The following is a 23,057-nucleotide window of genomic DNA, read 5'->3' on the forward strand; positions in this document are numbered from 1 at the left end:
ACTTCCCTCGGTTTGGCTAGAAGGCCGCTCCCGCCTCGCACTGTCCACGGCTGACTTCTTTCCACCGCCGTCGTTGTTCCCGCCTGACTCCCGACGCGTCGGTCTGTCCACGGCAGGCCCAGGACAGTGCGACCCCCGCTGGCACCGCTGGATTTCCAGGCACCTGACGCCAGCCGACCCGGTTGAGTCTACACTGAATCCCGGCAGCCCGGCCGGGACCATCTCGGGCGTCCATGCTGTCTGCCCTTCTTCCGGCCCGAAGGCCTCGGGAAGCTCGGGGCGGGCGGCGCGGGCGCTGGCGGGGCCGGGGCCACGCGCGGCGGGCGCCTCCCACTCGTCCCCGGTTTAATTTATTTATTTATATTCTTTTTTGGAGGGAGGGGACGTTCAATGGGGAAGGGGGCGGGGCGACGTGGGGGCGTGGCCGAGGCGCTGACGTCAGCGGCCGGGGACCAATGGCAGGTGGGGGGCGTTCCTCCCCATTCAGGACTCCTCGCCTGGCTCGGAAGGTATGTTAAACAGCTGCTTTTAATTTGGTCCCCCCCTTAATCTCGGGCATTTTGGGGGGCTAGTTGGCTGGACCCTCGTTTTGGTTAGACCGAAGCGGTGGGGACCCCGTGGGTCCCCAGACCCGGCTAGGGGGAGGCGCGGAGTCCCGCGGCCGAGGTAGGCGAGGGGCAGGCCAGGAAGGAGAGCGCTTGGCGCCGCCTGCTCGCCTGTGTGTGTTTCCAAGCCGGGCTGGAGCTGCGGGGAGGGGGCGGCCCGGCCTGGGGTCGCCCCCTGCGCCCGCCCCGCCGCCTACTTCATCTCTCGGAGCTGGGTGTGTGTGTGTGTGTGTGGAGGGGTGTTCGTTAACGTTTTGGGGGTGCGTCGGGCAATAAGCCGACTGGAGACCGCTCCCGTGTATCCCTTTTTTCTTTAAAAAAAAAATATATATATATATATACCGAAAAGAAAAGGATGGGGTGGGGATTTCGTACCCCCCGACTGGACCCCGGCCCCGGCGGGGCTGCGGCGCGTGGGCTGGCTGGGGGCCCCGGCCGGCGCCGGGCGGGCCGGGCCCTCGGTGTCCGGAGTTGGTGGAGGTGTGGAGTTAGGAGCGAGCCGCGGCCGGTCCCCGCTAACCACGCCGGCCGACGGCGGTAGCTGCCCCGAGGGTTTTGTTTCTGCCGGCAAACTTAGAGGGGGCAGTGGGCGCCCCGGGGAGGAGCGCGGGCGCCGGAGGCCCGCGGTTGTTAAGGACTCTGGGGGCGGGGGCCCGGAGGCGGGAGAGCTGGGGATCGAGCGCCCTTGTACCTCGCCCCCCGCGCCGCTCGGGGCTCCCGGAACTCCCGGGCAGTGGCTGCGTCGTCTGGACTCGCCTCCCGGCTGCGATCGTCCGGGGAGCCCCCCAGCCGGCAGTGTAGAAAACCTCCCGGAACTCGGCCGATCCGACTCGCGGCCCCAGCTGATCCCTTTGCAAAAATGGTGCTGCCTCCTTCCCCGCCCACCGCGCGGCGGCCGCGTCGGCGCCGGCTTTCCCCTCCCCGGGCCGCGCGGTGTCGGGGCTTCCTCTTCCCGCGAGGGGCCGCTGCGGGCCCTTGGGCGGCGGAGGGGGCTGGGGCGCGAGTGCACGCCCACAGGGGCGAGGGGGGGTGGCCCAGACGGGGGAGGGGGGAGCAGGCCGTGAAGGTCGGAAACTGGGAAAACACTCCCTGGTCTCGGGAAAAGGAAATGCATTAGTGGGCGGGGAGGGGCGCGCCTGTCAGCCGGGATGACGGCCTCGGGCAGGGGTGGGACGCGGCCGCGGGGTGTCGGAGTCGCGCCAGGCGACGCGGCGGGGCGCGCAGAGCGGGTCCCCGGAACGCGGGGCAGCCCCCGCCGTCACTCCGCGGCCCAGACTGTTTACTATCTCTCCAGCGCCGGCTTGTGCAATCGGCCTGGAGGGGACCCGAGGGGCGGGGCCGCTTCCTCCCTTCCACCCACCCTGGGCTCCCCTGGAGGCCCCGCCTCCTCTTGTCTTCCATTGGCTGGGCGAGCCTCCCTTTTTCCCTTCCCGCGTGCGGATTGGGCGGGATTCCCCAGTGCTCCGCCTATCGGGAGGCCGGGCTGGAGTTTAAGTTGCTAGCATTTTTTTTTCCCCTTGGAGGGCGGAGGGAGGATTCCCGGGACCTTCTGGAAACGTGCGGCCACGCCCCCGCGCCTGATTGGCGGAGTGAGGAAGGCCCGCCCCCTCCGTCCGGGGCGAGCCGGGCGGGGGAAGTCCTCCCCGCCCCCTCCCGCCGCGCCTCGGGAGCGCGCCGCGCACATGTGTGAGGTCCGCCCGGCCGCTCCGAGCAGCCCTCCCGCCCGGAAGTCCCGGGCTCGGCGCCCTTGGCGAAGGGGGCGGGGAGGCGACACAAAGATTGCGGCTGGACTGGAGGTCGGGCCGCCCTCGGACGAGCCCGGGTCCGGAGTTGAGCAGAACGTTTGGGGTCTGCTGTCTGCCCTGGTCCCCCCCACACACCCCCGTACTGATCCTAGGTTTGGCTGTTTGCGCCGCGGTCCTTGACTTCCTTGAGCCCGGGTACACTGCAGAATCAGGCGCCGGCCGCGACCCTCCTGCTCCAGGCCGGGCAGGTGCCCCCTGCTCAGTGGGCGCAGTCTCAAGCTTGCCGCGTCTCCGGCGGCCTGGGGCCCGTGGAGTGCGCCCAGCCCAGGGTTGCGGAGCGAAAAGGTAGCCTTCGGAGAGTTCTGTGGGAGTGCCGCCTGCTCGGAACCTCCGCGCGGTCTGCCTTGGGGGGGGGGGTGACTTATTTTTAGCGCCCCGGCCTGGGGCAGGGCTTGGCACGGCTACCGGTGAGTTAGACCCACCTGTTGCCAGCACTGGTTTCTGCCAGGCCCCGCAGGATTGCGGAAGGAGGACAACCTTGGACCTAGGAGTCGCCGGTTCCCCGGGCCGCCCAGTCTCTTTGCTCGAGAGCGGGAAGGCTTAGTCCCGCCCCCTGTCCTGGCGCCTGGAAGCATCGCCTTCCCCCCGCCCCCCTCCCAAGCCTAGCCAGCCTCGGGTCCACACCCTATTTGGTGAATTAATCAAAGCAACTAGGAAAGTTTGATCCGTGTTGAAGGCATTTTACGTGCGCGGAGGGCCGGGGGACTGCCATGAACACACTTCGGGCAGCAACAGACCTCTCTGCTTTTCTTCTCCTTTGTGGGTCTCGTGTGGCCTCCATTCTGGACTCAAGGGATCTACTGCCTTCTCCGAGTAGCTGGGATTACCGGCGTTAGTCCGTGCGCGGCCCTGCTTGTATTTTTACCCTCCCCTCCCCCAACTCTGGAATTCTCATCCTTGTTCTGCGGTGCTGAGTCTATCCCCAACTTCCCTCGATACCGGGGCCTGCTTTCATCTTTCCCTCAGCATCTCGGCTCCCCCCAGCCCGGGGTTGTCCCCAAACCCTCCGGGGCGGAGTGGAGGGGGGAGAACTTGGCGGATGCACCTCGCTTCCCGCTCCGCCTTTCGGAGGCTGGCCAGGGCGGTGGCCTTCGGGGGGCCGCCCTTTTCGTTATCGCCGCTCTTTTTTAGGCTTGCGTTACTGGGGTTCAGCTAGGGAGGGTCGAGAGTTAGGACCGTGCGGTCGCCCTTAGGGGCGGGCTGGAACCCCCTGGAGGTGTGTAGGTGTCCGACAGGGCTTCGGGTCTGTATTCTGTACTACGCTTGGTGAGCTGGCCGGCCAGCCGGCTTTTACAGCGGGTGTGAAAGCCACTGGGAGCGACGGGGTCCTCTTGCCTGGGTTTGGCGGGGTGGTCCGGGATGGAGGCGCTGCCGGCGGGCCTGGGCCGTGGCCCCGGGACCTTGGAACGCCGCGCTCGTCTCTAGTGTAAACATTCCACAAAAGGACTGCGGAGGTTCAGCCTCCCCGCGCTGGGAGGACTCGGCACCTTCCCGGACGGGCGCCGCGTCCAATGGAGGCTCCTACCGGCGCCGGGAGACCCAATCCCACGGCCGGGGGCGGGGCCTGGCCCGGCAGTGCGGTAGGAGGAGCCAGCCTCACTTACGGACATTTTGCCCCACATCGGTTACTTACCTTCCTGGGGCTGTGAAAGAGCCCGAGGTAGCCTTCCAATGCGACGGCCCGCGGAGGCGGGAGCCCATTTGTTAGGCCTGTGGTTGAGGCGGTGTGGGGCGGGACTTGCGGCGCCGTCCAATGAAGTGCGAAGAGCTTCCCTCCCTCCTCCAATCGTATCGCGGCCTGGGGGTGGGATTCAGCACTCCGTCTCCAATAGGCGGGGTTGAGTTGGAGACGCTCCCCGCCAATAGGGGCGTGGAGAAGGTGAGCCGCTCCCCCTCTCCTCTCAGCCGGGGGAAGGGGCGGGAAGTCGGCGGGCAGGGCGCAGTGATTGGCTCGGTTTCTGACGGACGGGTCGCCCGTCCAGTGGCGGAGCGAGGTTGAGCCTTCCCCCGGCGGGGCGGGCCGGGGAGTGGGCGGGATTTCCCGGGTAACAGAGAAGCGGCCGCGGCAGTAGAGGCGGCGGAGACGGTTTCTCCATCTTCCCCCCTCCCCTTCCCCCTCGGAGTTTCCCTCCCTCCCTCCCTCCCTTCCTCCCAGTGTGGGCACCGGGGCCTGCGAGTGCTCGGGGAGTGCAGAGGAGGTTGCCAGTTCGCCCCGGCGGGCCTGTGCCCGGCGCCGTTCTCCGGGGCCTCCCCGCCGAGTGCGAGGCTCACGCCGAGCGGGACCCGCAGTGCCGAGCGGCCGAAGGAGCTTCGCGGTGAGCGCACGCCGGGTCGGGCTACGGGCGGGGGTCGGGGTGGCGGGTCGCGCGGGACTCGAGGGCGTGTATTTTTAAGGGGGGGGGGCCTGACCTCCTCGGCTTCCCGTAGAGCGGACGGGCGGGAGGCGTGTGGCGGTGTGAGGGGCGCGGAGGGCGGAGCGGGGCCGCCTTCCGTGCGGGAGGGGGAGGCGAGCGTAGTCCCGGTGCGCGCGGAGGGGCGGGCTCTCGCCCCGCCGCCCAGGGGCGGGGCCGGCGCGCGTGCGGCGGAGGGGAGGGGGGCGGGGCGCCGGGCGTCGCGGACCCCCCTCCGGCCCCCCGGGGGCGGAGCCTGGGCCCGGCCGGCCGCCCCGCCCCGCCCCGCCGCGCGCGGGCTCCACGCCGGCTCCGCTCGGCCGGCCGGCGCGGAGGGAGCGGGCGCGGGTCTCCCGCGCGTGGCTCCAGGGCGCGGCCGCCGGGCGGGGGGGTGTAGGGGGGGCGTGGAGCCCCGCGTTCCTCCGCCCGGTCGGGATCCCCGGCGGCCCGAAGGGCGCGGCCACGCCCCTCCGCCCCGCCGGCCTCCCTGGCCGGAGGCGGTGCTCGGAAAGCCCGCGGCCCGCCCCGGCTCGGGGTCCCGGCGGTGGAGGCCGTCGGGAGCGCTGTCTCCCCGGTCCTGGGGGCTCCGGGGAGCCTGAGGCCGGTCACGGGAGGGGTCTTCGTGGACACTGGTTGGGTTTTGCTTCTAGTGGAGGGGCGCGGGTTGAACCCGGGGCACCCCCGCGCCCCCCGAGGACTGCCAGGCCGAGCGCACTCCCTGCCCCAGCCCAGCTGGGAAGAAAGCCCCCGGATTTCTTGCGCACGGGACGCGGTCTGAAATCTCCCATCCCGCGTGTGATTTCGTGGTGTCGGCTTCACATCGAAATGGGTTGCAATGTAGCCAACCGCGGGTGGAAGTCTACTGTGAGGTCTTGTGGAGCACTTTCTAGTGACGCCCCGGAACGCCTGCTCGCCTCCTCCGTCCCCTTTGAAACGCAGTCAAGTGCAGTCAGGGCTGGGGCGGACAGCCCGGTGTGGGACTTTGCTCCTGCTCTCCAGCCTGTGGTGGAGAGTCGCCTCAGGACATCTCAGGTGCCATATATAGGTCACAACTTCCACCAGGCTTTTACCATGACTGCTGTGCCAAGCGATCAGCATTTTTTCATGAGAAAGTGAACTTTTAATGCGTAATTTTAAACGTGTTATTTATGTGCTGACCCTCTGAGTGATCCTGTGGTTAGTTAAACTGGCGTTGAGTTTTAGATTTGTCATTTGGCTCAGCAGACGCTAAAAATGTGGTGCCCTGCGCTCTACTCTCACGTGAACTGGGTCAGTCCCCCTTCTCCACTGAAGATGTTGCAGCCACAGTAAGTAGCAGTTGAGTGATTCTAATGGAATTGGTGTGCAGGCAGAAAACCTGGGCGTTCTTTCCCGTGCTGTAAATTGGTGCTGCAGTGAAGAGTGACTTGGTTTTGAGGACAGCTTAGCCAATCTAGTTGTTTCCAGTGCTTTGGAAAATAGACTACATTGTCTGTGTGCGAAGGTCACACTACCATCAACACTCCAGATACCACTATTAGGTGCTACAGGTTCGTTCAAGGTTACATGCATTAGATTCATTGACATTGTCATTCAGAAGGTTTTGATAGTTTACCTGAACAGATTTCTTTAAGGAAAGAAGTGGGACGTAATCTGACAGAATTCCTGGCAAAGCACATTTTCCTGTTTATGTGCAAATAATTTTCTACAGAGTCTGGTAGGCCCACACTCTGGTACATTTGTACTCCAGTGCCTAGAATTGAAAGATTATATGGATGACATTTCAGTAGTCTAATGCAGGCTTTCCAGTTCTTCTGGATAATTCCCCCAGCCAATGACTTGTAAAGCTTTTCTTTCTGCGTGTTCTTGAAGGTGACAGACATAGTTTTTCAAACCATAGCCTCCTCCCTCTTGAGTAGTAATATGGACTTACTTTTATTGTGTCCAAGGCACTGCCCATTTACTAACTCATTTTATTGTCACAGCAGCTCTGGGTGGTGAGTACAATGAGACAGTGGCACAAAGGCATTCAAGCTTGGTATGTGGCCCGGCCAGGGTCTGAACCTAGGCATTCTGGCTCCGGAGTGTCATATTCTAACTGCCTCTGGTTTAAGGATAGGCAGCAAAGAAAGAGCAATGTATTTTAAGAATGCTTTAATTATAGTAAAATTCATGTAACACAATTTACCATCCTGTTAATTTTTAAGACTGTATTAATACTATCCATTTTGTCTTCCCCACTCTCCATCTGTGAATTAATAACTTGTCACTTGTCCATTTTCCACTTTTACTTTGTGCTATGGATTTCACTGCTGTGGCAGTCAGTGTCCCTCATCTAAATTTCTCATACACACTCACCAGCTTTTTTCACTTATTCCATGTTGCTAAGGTTCATCCACGTTGCATTCTGTGAGATTTCCTCCCTTTTAAGGCTAAATAATATTCCATTATACAGGTATGTGTGTGTACATGTGTGTCCATAGACAGGGAATGCTCCATTATGCATGTGTGTGCGTGTGTGTGCACATCAGTGGGCCTTTCCCCCTATTTTACTATTACAGATAATTCTGTCATAAACCTGTGTGCACAAAAACTATTGAACTCCTTGCTTTTCATTCTCTTTGTGTATACCCAAAGATGGAATTGCTAGATCATGAGAGTTCTATGTTTAATTACTGGAGGAATAACCAGCAAGCTTTTTTTTTTTCCCCACAACTGGAGCTTGTACTCAGGGCCTGAGCACTGTCCTTGGGCTTTCTCAAGGCTAGGGCTCTACCAGTTGAGCCACAGCATCACTTCCAGCTTTTTCCTATGTATGTGGTACCAAGGAATCGAACCCAGGTCTTCGTGCATGCTAGGCAAGCACTCTACCAAGTAGGCCAAACTACCCACATCACCAGTGAGCTTTTGAAAGCAGTTTTGCTTTAAGGGTTACCTAGGCTAATGAAGGAAGAGCCTTTGTCCCCAAGAAGTGAACACTCTTTTTCTTTTTTTTTTCTTTTTGCTACTCTTGGGGCTTGAACTCGGGGCCTGGGCACTGACCTTGGACACATTTTGCTCAGGGTTAGCACTCTGCCACTTGAGCCACGGCAGCACTTCAAGCTTTTTCTATGTATGTGGTACTGTGGGATTGAACCCAGGGCTTTGTGCGTGCTAGGCAAGCACTCTACCACTAGGCTATGCTCCCAGCCTGAAGTGAACATTCTTACAAGGAAAGGCAAGCAGATTGTGAGGGCAGGTGCCACAAGAACCCAGTGTTTGTGTCCTTAGGGATGGGGAATGGGGGGACAGGCCACCTTGCAAGTAAGGAGAGACAGGTGTGAAATGGCAGGGCCTTGGGAATGAGTCCTGCAGTGTCCCCAGTCATCTCACTGAAAGCCTCTGGGGAGAGCACTGTGGCAGTTGTGTTTCATGTGGACACTGGGTTCTCTTGAAATCATCTTCCAGCATAGAGATTTTTGCTTGCTTTAGTTTGCAGAACTGATCGTTCTAATACTTCGGAGGGATTTAGGAATCACAGTAAGTAAATTATAGACTTGGCATGTATGTGACACTGATTTCCTGCTGAACTCAGGGCCTTGCGCTCACTCACACAGCTGGCTTAGCTGGCACTCTTACCACTGCAGCCACCCCTCCAGTTTTGCTTTTTTGCTGGTGATTTGGAGATGGAGTCTGAAAGACTTTTCTGCCTAGGCTGACTTTGGCTCACAATTTCTTTCCAGTCACCAGCTCCAGCTCTGTTACCCTTCCTGTACTGTCTGCTCATCCATTATATGTCTATTCCTAGATTCCTCTGTCCAGCTGTAAATCCAAACTTGTTTCTTGTGTTTCCTGATAAGTTGCAGAATGTATGAGACGCATGTGTCCTGTACAGGGGATGGTTGTGTGTTGTGTACACATACACGCTAACACACTGTGGAATGTATGCATTCGGTAGCTTGTTCTTCTCTTGCGTTTAATTGTAGTTTTCCGAAACATGGGTCAGTTCATGCATCTGCTGATGGACTCAGCATGCCATGCTTGCTGCAGCACATGCACTTGGCAGATCCCTTAGAAGTGGAAATGTATACATTTGAAGTTTTTTGGTTTTGTTTTTTTAATTTTCCTTCCGTCCTTGGGCTTGAATTCAGGGCCTGGGCACTGTCCCTGGGCTTTCTCAAGGCTAGAGCTCTACCACTTGAGCCACAGCACTATTTCCAGCTTTCCCCCCACCCCCTGCCGGGGCTTGAACTCTGGGCCTAGGCACCGTCCCTGAGCTCTTCAGCTCAAGGCTACTGCCCTACCCCCTGAGCCGCAGCACCACTTCTGGTTTTTTGGTGGTTAACTGGAGATAAGAGTCTCGTGGACTTTAGTGCCCGGGCTGGGTGGCTTTGAACCTCGATCTCAGCTTCCTTAGTATCCAGGAGTACAGGCATGAGCCACCATCCTTGGCCCACTTCCGGCTTTTTCTGTGTATGTAGTATTGAGGAATCAAATGCTGGTCTTTGTGAGTGGTAGGCAAGCACTCTGCCAAACTCCCAGCCCCTCCATTTGAACTTTTATGGATGCCTGTAAGTTACCAACCAGATAAACCATACCAATTATTTTCCACCACATAATTTTTAAAGTAATTGATTTATTGTTATTGTAAAGGTGATGGACAGAGGGGTGACAGTTACTTAAGTCTGGTAAAGAGTACTTTTTTTTTGGACAATGTCATCTCTTGCCTGTTCTTTCCCAGTTTCTGCCTCCTGTCCCCACCCACAAATTGTACAGTTCATTTTCAACATAACGTCTAGTTAGTACCAACTTTTAATTTTTGCCAGTGGCTATGAGTTGTGTGTACATACACACACACACACACACACACACACATATATATAATATGTATATTATATATATATATACATTATATATATCTCTCCTTTTTGGGGGGGAGGGGTCGCTCGTGGGGCTGGGCCTGGGCTTGGGTGTTGGTCCTGAGCTTCTTTCACTCAAGGCTGGCAGCTGGCGCACTACCCTTTGAGCCACAGCCCACTTCCAGTTTTCTAGTGGTTCATTGGAGGAGATGAGTCTCACAGACTTTAGTGCCCAGGCTGGCTTTGAACCACGATCCCCAAATCTCATCCTCCTGAGTAGCTAGGATCACAGGCATAAGCCACTGTGCCTGACTTGGTATATATATTTTTTGTCTTTACGTTTCTTTGCTTTCTACTCATTTTGAAGTTTTTAGAGGACAAGGACTGGTGTTGTGAGCTGCCTTCCTGTCTGCTTAGTTGAATGAATGAAAGCTGACAAAACATTCCTCTTTTAGTAGATTGGGCCTACAGAAAGGAAGCGTTAGTTTAAGTGTGTGACAGGTTAAAGCTGACGTTGCTCAACACGAGTGTGCTTTGAATAAGTAAAGGGACTCCTCCTTCCTGGGTTATGAAGTGGTTTAAAGTCCATCCTCTGGAGGTGGGTTTACAGCTTTATATCCCATCTTTGCCTCAGTAGTTGTACAATTCTGAGCCATTCATTTAATTTTTAGTTTCAGTTTCTTATATAAAATGGAGGGTAGAGCCGGTGTGGTAGTGCACTGGTGAGACCCTGTCTCAGGAGGGCAAAAAAAAAAATCAGTGAGCCCATGGCTCACTGCTGTAATCTGAGCTACTCAGAGGTTGAGACCTGAAGATCACAGAATCCAGTCTGAACTGGCAAGTTCATGAGATGATCACCGTCCCCCTCCCTTCTTCCTCCTCCTCCTTCCTCCTCTTCCTCCTCTTCCTCTTCCTCCTCTTCCTCCTCTTCCTCTTCCTCCTCTTCCTCCTCCCTTCCCTCTCCCCAGTCCTGGGGCTTGAACTCAGGGCCCAGGCACTGATCCTAAGCTGCTTTTGCTCAAGGCTAGCACTCTACCACTTGAGCCACAGCACCACTTCCAGCTTTTTCACTGTATGTGGTACCGAGGAATTAACCCAGTACTTCATGCATGTTAGGCAAGCACTCTACCACTAAGCCACATTCTCAACCAACAAAAAGCCAGAATGAAGCTATGGCCTTGGGTGAAAAATCTAAGGGAGCTGTGGCTCACACCTGTCATCCTAGCTACTCAGAAGGCTGAGATCTGAGCATCAGAGTTCAGAGCCAGCCCAAGCCGTAGAGTCGTGAGACTTTATGTCTAGTTAACCACCAGAAAACCAGAAGTTGCACTGTGGTCCAAAGTGGTAGAGGGCTAGCTTAAAGCAAAAGAGCTCCTGGACAGTGCCCAGGCCCTGAGTTCAAGCCAAAAACCACAAAAAGGAATAACAAGCTAAGGGACATCCCTTACTTTAAAAAGCCCCAGTTTCAGCACACGAAAACCTAAATACAAAAAAGTTTCAAAGCAAAACCACAGTTCCTTTATAGAGGAAATGATATCTTAATTGCAAAAAGAAAAAAAGAGCATGATCTCAAAATGACTCCTCTTCCCCCATTTTCCTGTAGGCCAGTCCATAGACCAACAGATTTGTATTTTACCTTTTTTTTTTCTTTGGCCAGTCCTGGGCTTGTACTCAGGGCCTGAGCACTGTCCTTGAGTTTTCCTCAAGGCTAGAGCATCACCTCCAGCTTTTCTGTGTATGTGGTACTGAGGAATGGAACCTGGTCTTCGTGCATGCTAGACAAGCACTCTACCACTAGACCAAACTCCCTGCCCCTCATTTAAATGTTTAAGTGTGTGAATGTACATGAATGCATATGTTCCCAATACTGGAGTTAAAACTCTGGGCCTTGCACTCTTGCTTGGCTTTTTTACTCAAAGCTGATACCCTAGTATTTTTTTTTATAGCCCTGTTGTACTGCTAATACATATTTGGTTTACTGCTTATAAAGTATTGGCTTTTGTTTCAAGAGATTAATCTTAAAGGTGTTTATACAGATTAGTCTTAAAGGAGTTAAAATATCTAGGTTTTTAACCAGTAGAAACACAGATTGAATTGTCATTGAGGCATGGATAGAAGCCACAGAGAAGTCTTTAAGGCTTTTTAGTCCATCCATTTATGAAAATCAGTTCCTCATCCCAAAATAGGTTGAAGTTTAATGACAGGTGGCTCTTCAGATTTCAAATGGCATGTGTAAATTTGTATTTCCAACCCCTTAATGCATCTGAAATTTTTTGAAATACTAAACTAAATACTCTTATTTCATACTAGGGAAACATAACCAGTTAAGGCATTTAAAATTATTTCCCCTTAGAGACCGTCAGCTCTAGTTAACTGAGTTCAACACCATATTAGCACACACAAACTTAGGCAACAGCTCTTCATAGACCATAGCATATTTGTGGGTTATGGGGTATAAAATATAACTACATATATGTGTGTTCTTATACTAGCTGGACACAGATGAGTAACCCATGTAATCTTAGCTACTCAAGAGGATGAGATCTGAGGGTCAAAACCAGCCTGGGTCACCAAGTTGGTGATATTTATTTCCAAATAAACTGAAAGTGGACCTCAAGTGTTTAGTGAAAAAGCTCAGGGAGGAACCAGAAGTTTGGCCTAGTGGTAGAGTGCTTGCCTAGCATGCACAAAGACCCAGGTTCTGTTCTTTGGTACCACATACATAGAAAAAAGCCAGAAATGTTGTAGAAAATCAGCGCAAGTGATAGAGTGTAGCCTTAAGAAAGCCTAGGACAATGCTCAGGCCCTGAATTCAAGCCTCACGACCAGCACTCACATTTGCATACATCGTGGATTTATAAGGTATGAGGAGAACCTGAAATCCCGTTTCCGTGTTAAGGGTGGAAGGTGTGGTTAAAACAGAGCAGAGGTGGCACTGCCTCTAGCAGTCGTGAGGACTGCTCCTCTTCAGGGCTGGCTCTCTCCCCAGGGAGAGCTATAGGCAAAGGCTTCTTTCTCTTTCCTTTTTTTAAGTCTTATTTCATTTATCTGCACCAGTCCTGGGGCTTGAAGTCAAGGCCTGGGCACTGTCTCCGAGCTTCTTTGTACTCAAGGCTAGCACTCTACCACTTGAGCCACTCTGCCACTTGAGCACTCTACCACTTCCTTGGTATGTGGTACCAAGGAATCAAACCCAGGACTACATGCATGCTAGGCGAGTACTCTACCACTAAGCCACACTTGCAGCCCTTAAATTGTATTTTAGATCTACAGTCTTACTTCAGCTGAGGGGATAGGTTGTAAATGTTCTACTATTACTGAGAATTTTATCTTTTTAAAAAATAGAAGTGATATTTTATTTAAGAGTTGTCATTACTGAAAACATGGGAAAGCTTGGTTCCTTCATGTCTTTGGATGACTGGAACCTTCTGCCTTAATTATGGTGCATTATACTTATATGGTGCATCATACATCAGTCATACTGACGTTGGGCAAGCTCTGGAAACGCCTTAGCTGCAGCTTCCGGGCAAGCTGCTATCAGACTGTGTGTCCTGATGGAAGGAAATAGCCTCGCCAAAGGTGGTGTGAGCTAAAGAACCCTTCCTTTTCGTGTGTGATACATTTATCTCAACACTATTGTAAAAATTCGGATCCCAGAGGAATGTGGTCTCACAAGCCTAAAATCTTAGCATTCAAGAGTCTAATCCAAGAGGATTGCAAATTCAAGATCAGCCTAGACTAGTTTAGGAGAGCCTATAAATAAAAAAAATAATAATGATCTATGTAACTTGAGGGCAGGGAAGGAGGAGAAAACTGGGGAAAAGGGAGGGGATAACACTTTTCACAAAAAAGAAATACACTTATTACCTGACTTACAGGATGATAATTTTCTGGGGCCGGGAGTTTGGCCTAGTGGTAGAGTGCTTGCCTAGCATGCACGAAGACCCAGGTTCGATTCCTTGGTACCACATACTTAGAAAAAGCCAGAAGTGGTGCTGAGGCTCAAGTGGTAGAGCTCCAAGGACAGTGCTCACACCCTGGGTTGAAGGTTCAGGCCTGGCAAAAAAAGAAAAGAGAAATGGATTTTGTTTTTAATGAAATATTAGGAAAGGTGGCATTTGAGTAGACACATGTGGACACATGAATGTATGGGCGCCCAGCAGTCTCTGACCCCCAGGTGACGCAGACCGGGTGGGAGGTGGAGCTCTGGTGAACTCGGGCCCCAGGGGACCTAAGCTGTCCTCATCCTGCTGTGGTGAGAGCTCACCGGCCGGCTGCATTTGCTTCCTGCAGGTTTGTGGTGCATTCCTGAGCATGAGTGCAGAATGAAGCGGCGCTTGGAGGACCAGGAGTCACCGGTGTATGCGGCCCAGCAGCGTCGGCTCCCTGGTGGCGCGGAGGCCTTTCCTCACCAGCACCGGGTGCTGGCCCCCGCCCCTCCTGTCTATGAAGCCGTCTCCGAGGCCATGCAGTCGGCCACAGGGATCCAGTACTCAGTCACACCCAGCTACCAGGTGAGCTGGGGCAGTGGCGGGAAGGACACGGGCTGCTGACATCTTCAAGATATAAAACAATAGAATACCCTTTGTGCACTTGTGCTGTGCACTCATGACCACATACAGTTAAGATGAAAAGCACCGAGGGGCTGGGAATGGGGCTTCCTAGTGGAACATGCTCAACGCTCTGGGTTCACTTCGTCAGCTCCACATACACACAAAGCTCCAGAAGTGGTGCTGTGACTCGAGTGGTAGAGTGCTAGCCTTGAGCACAGAGAGACCCCAGGACTGTCCCCCACACACACAATTTTTTTAATTTAAACAACAGCAACATCAAGTCCTGGCCTTTGAATTTCACTTGGTCTTTTCCGGATTCCTTCTTTCCTTTCCCTTTATAGGCATAGCGGCTGATAGGAACTTGTGGTGCCTTATTACCTGTATCTTTTTAGGTTTTTCCCTTTCCATTTTCCTTCATGTATGGGTGTTTTCTGAGTGTTTCTGGGATTTGAACTCAGTCTTGCACTTGCTAGCAGGTGTCTTGCCATTTGAGTTGTGACTTTCCTCTTTTCCTTTTATACTTATTGAGAAAAATAACTTGGCTTGGAGACTCACTTGTCTTCACCTGTTTAAGAGCAGGTATTATAGTAACATCATATCCAGCTCTTTTTGGTTGGTCATGGGGTTGAACTCAGGTCCTGGACGCTGTCCCTGTGCTTTTTTGCTCAAGACTAGCACTCTTCCACTTTGAGCCACATCTCTACTTCCAGTTTTTTTGGTGGCTATTGTATTTTTTTCACTCTAGTATAAATTATGTGATTGTATTTGGTGTGTATATCCATTCTACAATGGGACTATAGAAAAGAATAGTCAGGAACAGTTCTTTTTTTTTTTTTTTTTTTTTTGTCTTCTCAATTGTGGGACTTGACCTCTGGGCCTGTGCACTGTCCCTGAACTCTTCGGATCAAGGCTAGCACTCACTTGAGCCACAGTGCCACTTCTGGTTTTCTCTTGGTTCATTGGAGATAAGAGTCTCATGGACTTTCATGCCCGGGCTTGTTTTGAACCGCGATCCTCAGATCTCAGCCTCCTGAGTAGCTGGGATGACAGGCCTGTGCCAGCTACCGTGCACATTCTTGTGCATCTGTCATAGTGCGATGCTGGCTCACTGCTGCAGTCATGAAAATAATAGAGACAAGGTGTGTCTCTAGGTAGCCAGGCTGGCCTCAAACTTGATTCTCTGCGTCAGCCTCCTGAGCTGGGATTCCTAGGATGTGCCACCGTGAGTGGACATCATTTTATATCTGTAAAGTTTGATATTGAGAATTATGGGCTTATGTGATTTGGGGTTTGATCTTGGGACCTAGGCATTAATCCCTGAATTTCTTTTTGGGTTTTTTGTTTTGTTTTGTTTTGTTTTTGCCAGTCCTAGGGCTTGAACTCAGGGCCTGAGCACTGTCCTTGAGCTTTCTCAGGGCTAGAGCTCTACCACTTGAGCCACAGCACCACTTCTGGCTTTTTCCATGTATGTGGTACTGAAGAATCGAACCCAGAGCATCCTGCATGATAGGCAAGCACTCTACCACTAGGCCACCTTCCCGGCCCTTATTTCACTTTTCTAGCAGTAACTCATTTACCTGGCATTTTATTAAAGTAAAGGCTTAGACTGGAGGTGTGGCTCAAGTGCCAAGAGCACAAGCCATGATGATACCCAGGACAGATTGACATTGAAGGAAACGGCGGGGGCCAGAAGCGTAGCTGCATAGGAGAGCGCTTGCTTTCCTAGCTGTCTGAAGACTTGGGTTTCATCCCCAGCATCCCACTAAAGATGACATGGAAGAAATAAAAAGAAAACTTGACATTTCACCACAAGTGCTTCATTCACTGTTTAAATTACATAATTTTTGTAGTTGAAGAAAACTTCTGCAATAAAGATGGGCTGTTACTTATTTAGCTATGGTTCTTTTCTGGAAAATATAGGCTGGCTTGTTTGTTTTGTGGCAGTATGTGGATTTGAACCCAGTACCTAACACATGGTCCCTTGGCTTTGAGAATTTGGGCTCCTCACGCATGGTCTTTGTGCGTGCCATGCCCCCAGCAAACTTGCCTTATGCATAGGTAGGTGCCCTTGGGGAACGATGCACCAGCCTGAGATGTGTGTGTTTTGCCCCTCAGGTTTCAGCTGTGCCCCAGAGCTCTGGCAGTCACGGGCCCGCCATCGCAGCCGTCCATAGCAGCCACCACCACCCGGCTGCCGTCCAGCCCCATGGAAGCCAGGTGGTGCAGAGTCACGCCCACCCCACCCCGCCTGTGGCACCGGTGCAGGGACAGCAACAGTTTCAGAGGCTTAAGGTGATGCTCGGCTCCTTTTTTGTCTTTCTTCAGCAGGAAGTGATCTTCAGCGTGTGAGTGGTGTGTCACAACTTAACCTCAGGTTGAATGACAAGAAGTTTGAAAACTTACGCTTATTTCCCGTTTTAGCACCAGTGCCTGATCCAAAGAAGAATATACTCAAGAATGAATACGTGATCCTTAGACCAGAATCAAAAGTTTTTATTTATTCATTTATTTGCCAGTCCTCAGGGCCTGAGCACTGTCCTTGAACTTTCTCAAGGCTAGAGCTCTACCACTTGAGCCTCAGCACCACTTCCGGCTTTTCTCTATGTATATGGTACCGAGGAATCGAACCCAGGTCCTCGAGCATGCTAGCCCAAACTCCTGGCCTTGAGCTCAGTTTTAGTATCATCTAAGTGTTTGGGGGTTTTCTGTTTTGTTTTTTTGTCAGTCCTAGGGTTTGAACTCAGGGCCTGGGCACTATCTGCTCTCTAAAATTTGAAATGTTCTGTCAAGCAGCTATGACTACAGTGGGAATTTGGGTAACATTAACTTTCAGACAGTCTCCATGTCACCCAGAGTGGCCTTGAATTCCTGTGCCACTGTGATCCTCCCGCCTCAGCCTCCTGAAGACCTGGGAACACATGTCCCCCATCACCCTCGCCTGTAACGACGTTCTTCTCAGTTCCTTGGTCTTGCTTTATTAGAATACTTGAAACTGAGTGATTTATAGCCCACATTTATTTCTCATAGAAATAAATCTTGTAGAACGCAAGACCCATACATTATTTCACGATGGTCAGTTCTTTGTGCCTGAGCCAGTTTATTTAAACACACCTGTGGTTGAGGTACTTCTGCCAAAGTGCCCTTCTACATGGTAGGAGGGCAACAGGGTGCACTACTGGTTCTCCCAGCCCCTTTCGTTGTTGTTGTTCATGGGGGTTGAACGCAGAACCTAAACCCTTTTGCTCAAGGCTAACACTCTACCACCTTGAGCCACAACTCTACTTCCAGTTTTCTGGTTATTGATTGGAGAAAAGAGTCTCAGGGATTTTCCTGCCCCACCTGGCTTTTTGAACCACAATCCTCAGATCTCAGCCTCCCGAGTACCTGGGATTACAGGTGTGAGCCACCAGCACCCAGCTGTTTCATCTTTTCCAAGAAACTTGAATCTGAAAGTTCGGTTACTTTACTAAACCCCTAATCTCATCTGAGTTTATTGCCACTGTGGTCAATTTTTGGCTTCTGGTGGCCAAGTTGAGTACATGAAAATTTATACGATAGCCTGACACTGGTGGCTCATGCCAGGCTGAGATCTTAGGATTGCAGTTCAAAGATGGACTAGGTAAGAAGGTCCATGAGGCTCTCATCTCCAATACACTACTCAGAAAAAGCCTGAAGTGGTGCTATGGTTCAAGTGGTAGAGCACTAGCCTTGAGCACAGATATACTCAGGGACAACACCTAAGTCCTGAGTTGACGCCCCAGACATCCCCCCCTACAAGAAAAAAAAAAAATATATATATATATATGATAAAAATCTTAAGATGCAAAGTTTACAAGTCCTTTCAGGATGTAGGTCCTGCTCGTCTGACTCTACTCTTTCTGCCAATACTTCAGTGGTCATCTGTCCACCCCAGTGCACAGGATTTCCAACCAGAGCCTCGAACTTCTCTAGTGCCTGCACGGGGCCTGCCACGCTCCAGTTTAGTAGAAGCTTAGAAGAATACTTGATGGTTGCGCAATGTGACTTAACCACGGGTTATTCTTTCCACAACCGTCTGAGGCAGAGTGTAATTTGATGAGTTGATTTTTTAGATCGACTGTCGTTACTGGCATCTGAATCGATTTCTGCTGCTTGTTATGCACGTTCTCTTGCATTCACGCATGGTTGTCTTGGGTGGCTACGTGGGTGGTCCCCGTCACTGTAACGGTGGGTTTGTCGTCTCAGGTGGAGGATGCGCTGTCCTATCTGGACCAGGTGAAGCTGCAGTTTGGCAGTCAGCCGCAGGTCTACAATGATTTCCTTGACATTATGAAGGAGTTTAAATCTCAAAGGTGAGAGGTTTGCTTGTGGTTTTTTGTTCGTGACATATTGATAGATACCTTTTTTTTAATCTGCATATTTTTTCAGGGTTGCCTTTTTTATTTCCCCCAGGATTATGTCTTAAAAATTGGTTACCTAGGGGCTGGGAACGTGGTCTAGTGGTAGAGTGCTTGCCTAGCATGCACAAGAACCTGGAATCAATTCCGCAGTACCACATACATAGATAAAGCCAGAAGTGGTGCTGTGGCTGGCGTGGCCAGGACTGATTTGTTTTCTTTTCTCTTCTTATTTTTCTTCTTTTTTTTTGTGGGTCATGGAGCTTGAACTCTGGGCCTGAGTGTTGTCCAACTCAAGGCTATCACCCTACCCTTGAGGCAAGCCCCATTTCCCCTTTTCTAGAGGTTAATGAGAGATAAGAGTCTCAGGTCCTTTTGTGCCCAGGCTGGCTTTGAATCTTGATCCTCAGATCCCAGCCTCCCTCCTGAGTAGCTAGGATTACAGGTGTGAGCCACCACTCCCAACTTTTTTTAAAAAATTGATTACCCTAAATCAGCCCAGTGGCTCACACCTGTAATCCTAGCTATTCAGGAGGCTGAGAATCACAGTTCAAAGCCAGTCCAGGCACTAAAGACCATAGGACTCCTATCTCCACTTAACTACTAGAAAACAGGAAGTGGGGCTGTGGTTCAGGGACAGTGCCTAGGCCCTGAGTTCAAGCCCCACGACTGACCAAAAAAAAAAAAAAATTGGGTTTCTTTTCCATATAAATTAGTTACTGAACTTTTTTCCTCCCTATTGATAAATTTCCACTGAATTTTGTCTTGTTTCATTGAGGGAGGGTAGTGAGTTCAAGGCCCCCCCAACAAACAAAACCAACATATTAAATATGTTTATAAATACATTAAATACTCATGTATGTGTGACCGAAAGTAAGCATGCTAAGATGTATATTAAGTTAAAAAACAAAGATACCCTGTATTGTAGCATGGTTCACCAATGTAAACCATAAACTAATCTGAGCCACGTAGACTGACGCCAGTAAATGATTTCTACTGGTAGATCAGAGATTGGGTTTTGGTTGAAAAGTGCACCTTTAGATTCGCTGTACTGTCATGAAGGTCGTTCTTTTTCTTTTCCTTTGAGGATCTTGTTAAGATGGTCATTTCTCACTTTCCTCTTTTATCCCCAGCATCGACACTCCGGGAGTGATTAGTCGTGTGTCACAGCTGTTCAAGGGCCACCCTGACCTGATAATGGGCTTTAACACCTTCTTGCCTCCTGGGTATAAAATCGAGGTGCAGACCAACGACATGGTGAACGTGACAACTCCTGGCCAGGTTCATCAGATCCCCACCCATGGCCTCCAGCCCCAGCCCCAGCCGACGCCCCAGCATCCTTCCCAGCCCTCAGCGCAGTCCACCCCAGCTCCTGCCCAGCCGAGCCCTCAGCCCCCCACCACCAAAGTCAGCAAGGTGAGCGCGTGGAAACAAGTCTCCCTTGAACGTGCTTAAATGTTAGCAGCCACCGTCTTCCGTCTCCAGCTCTTCAGGCTTCCTTAGATCACGCGCATGCTAGCAGGTGGTGGTGATCTTTGTGTATAGTTCTTTTCCATTTAAAGCAGGTAATAGTTCACACTCAGGTCTGAGTGCATGGTCCTGTGGCCCCATTGCTTTGGGCCTGAAACAAGGCATGGTTTGCTGAGGTAGGATGGCAGCTGGAACACCAGCGTGGGGGAGGGGCTGGTGAGCGCAAAGTACAAGAGTGATGTGCAATCGTGTGTGTCTATCTGTATGACTGGGTCCATTGCCCCGTCCCTGAGCTTTTTTGGTCAAGGTAGCGCTCTACCACTTGAGCTGCAGTTCTACTCAGGTGAAATTAACTACCAAAAGGGAGCTATTTGGCGATGAGTCTCCCGGACTTGCCTGTCTCAAGCTTTGAACGTGATCCTCAGGTAGAATCTAAGCAGAAGCCTATGTTTCTTTATTATTTTACTTGGGAGATTTGAAAATCTTGGTTCCAAACCTGCCTCTAGGCAGAAAAATATAAGATTTGTTTTGTTTTTTGTTTTTGGAGCGGGGAAGGGGTTGGTCGTGAGATCTTGAACTCTGGGCCAGGGTGCTGTCCCTGAGCTCTTCAGCTCAAGGCTAGTACACTCTACTCGAGCCATAGCGCCATGTTTACTTCCAGTTTTCCTTTGGTTAATTGGAGGTAAGAGTTTCATTGGCCTGACTTAGAACTGTGATCTTTAAATCTCAGCCACCAGTGCCCAGAAAATGAGAGATTCTTTAATCGACAAAAAGGCAGAAGTAGAGCTGTGTCTCTAGGGATAGGCAGAAAAACGTGAATGAGAGCTTGAGACCCAAGCATCTTAATCGTGGTCAGTTAGGCTCCTGCCCACCCAACCATCACTTTCTAAAAGCTGTTTGATTGCCAGGTTGGGACATATCCAATTAGTAGAAAGTTTGATGATGGGATGTTCTTAATAACTACATCATGTGATAATATAGTAGGTACTGGCAAGATAAACATTAAGTTAAATAAGTTTCATTTGTTCTGCCTACAGTTTATGTACTCAGCCACAACGGCTAGCGGCTGTGGCACAGAATGGCACATGGAGGAGTACTTCCAGCCTCTTAGGCACTAGCTTTGCAGAGGGCTGGCCTAGAGCTTGTTTCATGTGAAGGCTCTGCCACAGTGGGGGTGTTATCATCTTTGGCATTAAAGTTCTGTGTAGAATATCTTTTTTTTTTTTAATTTGTACCTGTTGAGCTAGTGAACTCAAATGCATATGAGAAATTCTTTCCTGTTATTGGAAGTGGAGCTAATTTTAAGGTATTTGGACTTTTTTTTTGGTGGTGGTGGTTGTGGAGCTTGAACTCGGCCTGTGTGCTGTCTGTGAGCCTCTTCGTGCTCAAGGCTAGTGTTCTACCATTGGAGGCATAGGTCCATTTTGTTTTTGTTTTGTTTTTGTGGGTCATGGGTCAACTGGGCCTGGGCACTGTCCCCGAGTTCCTCAGCTCAAGACCACCGCCCTTCCCTTTTGCCAGGCCCCACTTCCCATTTTCTATAAGTGTCTCAGGTCCTTTTGTGCCCTGCTGGCTTTGAACCTTGATCCTCAGATCTCAGCCTTCTAAGTAGGTAGGATTACAGGCCTGAGCCACTATGCCCCGGCTCATTTCTAGTTTTTTTGAGTGATTAATTGGTGATAAGTCTCATGGGGACTTTTTCACCCTGGCTGGATTCAAACCTTGATCCTCAGATCTGACTCCTGAGTAGCTGGGATAATAAGCATGCGCCACTTGCACCTGGCAGTGCTTAGCTGTTTTAAGACTGAGATATTCCTATCAGAATGTGTGGACCTTCTACATCTCCTGCTACGTAGTGTGATTTGAGTTGGGTTAAAATTGAGGTTCTGCCGGGCACCAGTGTCGCACTCTTGTAATCCTAGCTACTGAAGAGACTGAGATCTGAGAATTGTGGTTTGAAGCCAACCTGGCAGAAAAGTTTTTGAGACTCTGGCTCTCCAGTTAACCCTCAAAAAAAAAAAAAAAAATCCGCAAAAAACTCACTGAAGGGAATCCGTTCAGCAGACACATGTTCCTTTTTAATTTAAATGAATTTTCCAGGAAAGAATGAAGACTTTTTTTCTTTTTAGCCTTCCCAACTCCAAGCACATACTCCAGCCAGCCAACAGACGCCCCCGCTGCCACCATATGCGTCCCCACGCTCTCCGCCCGTCCAGCCCCACACACCAGTGACAATCTCCTTGAGCTCAGCCCCATCCTTGCAGAACAATCAGCCTGTGGAGTTTAATCATGCCATCAACTATGTCAATAAGATAAAGAACCGCTTCCAGGGCCAGCCAGACATCTACAAAGCATTCCTGGAGATTCTGCACACGTACCAGGTAAGGGAATTGCTCTTTTACACTTCCCCATGCCATCTCTGAGGACAGCGGACCCTAGAACTTGATGGCCGTGATGCTCAAACACCAAGCTGATGTGTGCTTGACGAGGCAAGTTTTACTTGCATGCAGCGATCAGGAAGGATTTTTTTGGTGTGTGACTGTCTAAGGGCTAGAGCCAAAGGCTTCCCTCCAAGTCTCGACCACTTGATCCATGCCTTCACTCCCAGTTTTTGGCTGGTTAATTAGAGGTTGTCTCTTGGGTTTGCTTGTCCAGGCTGGCTTTGAACTCAGGTCCTTTCAAGCCCGCTCCTGAGTAATAAGACGACATGTGAGAGCCATCAGTTAAAGGTCGATTTCTGTAGTTCGATTGAGGAAGGAGAAATTTCCCTAGTTACTTTTTATTGGTTGAGGCACTTATGTTCTGTAGGTAATGGGGTTCAAAGCCAGGCTGGATTTGAACCACAATCCTCAGCTCTCAATCTCCTGAATTAACTAAGATTACCGCCATTTCTGTAGTTTTTTGTTCCTGTAATTTTTTTGGGGGGGAGGGGGTCGTGGGGCTTCAACTCTGCCTGGGCACTGCCACAGAGCTCTTTAGCTCAAGGCTGCCACCCTATGCCCTGGAGCCACAACCCCACTTCTCTTTTTCTAGAGATTAAT

At 51.5% G+C, this 23,057-nt stretch overlaps 1 protein-coding gene across 3 annotated transcripts in view; it reads left to right on the forward strand.

Annotated features, from left to right (window-relative positions):
• Window positions 1-3,866: 3,866 nt before the first annotated feature.
• The window catches only part of Sin3a (SIN3 transcription regulator family member A), a 41,271-nt gene continuing 22,080 nt past the window's right edge, over window positions 3,867-23,057 (forward strand). The window contains exons 1-6 of one of the 3 annotated variants that reach the window (XM_090321538.1): window positions 3,867-4,070; window positions 13,911-14,131; window positions 16,286-16,462; window positions 18,395-18,501; window positions 19,680-19,962; window positions 22,146-22,397. In XM_090321538.1, the coding sequence (XP_090177664.1) occupies window positions 13,943-14,131; window positions 16,286-16,462; window positions 18,395-18,501; window positions 19,680-19,962; window positions 22,146-22,397 (1,008 nt within the window). In that variant the 5' untranslated portion in view covers window positions 3,867-4,070; window positions 13,911-13,942. Of the gene's footprint in view, window positions 4,071-4,580; window positions 4,726-13,910; window positions 14,132-16,285; window positions 16,463-18,394; window positions 18,502-19,679; window positions 19,963-22,145; window positions 22,398-23,057 lie in introns of those variants that run through there. The other 2 variants (XM_090321536.1, XM_090321539.1) reach the window with 2 other exon arrangements.

This window comes from Megascapheus bottae, chromosome 30 (assembly GCF_031878675.1).
Source record: "Megascapheus bottae isolate mThoBot1 chromosome 30, mThoBot2.hap1, whole genome shotgun sequence".
In the NCBI taxonomy this organism is placed as follows: Eukaryota; Metazoa; Chordata; class Mammalia; order Rodentia; family Geomyidae; genus Megascapheus; species Megascapheus bottae.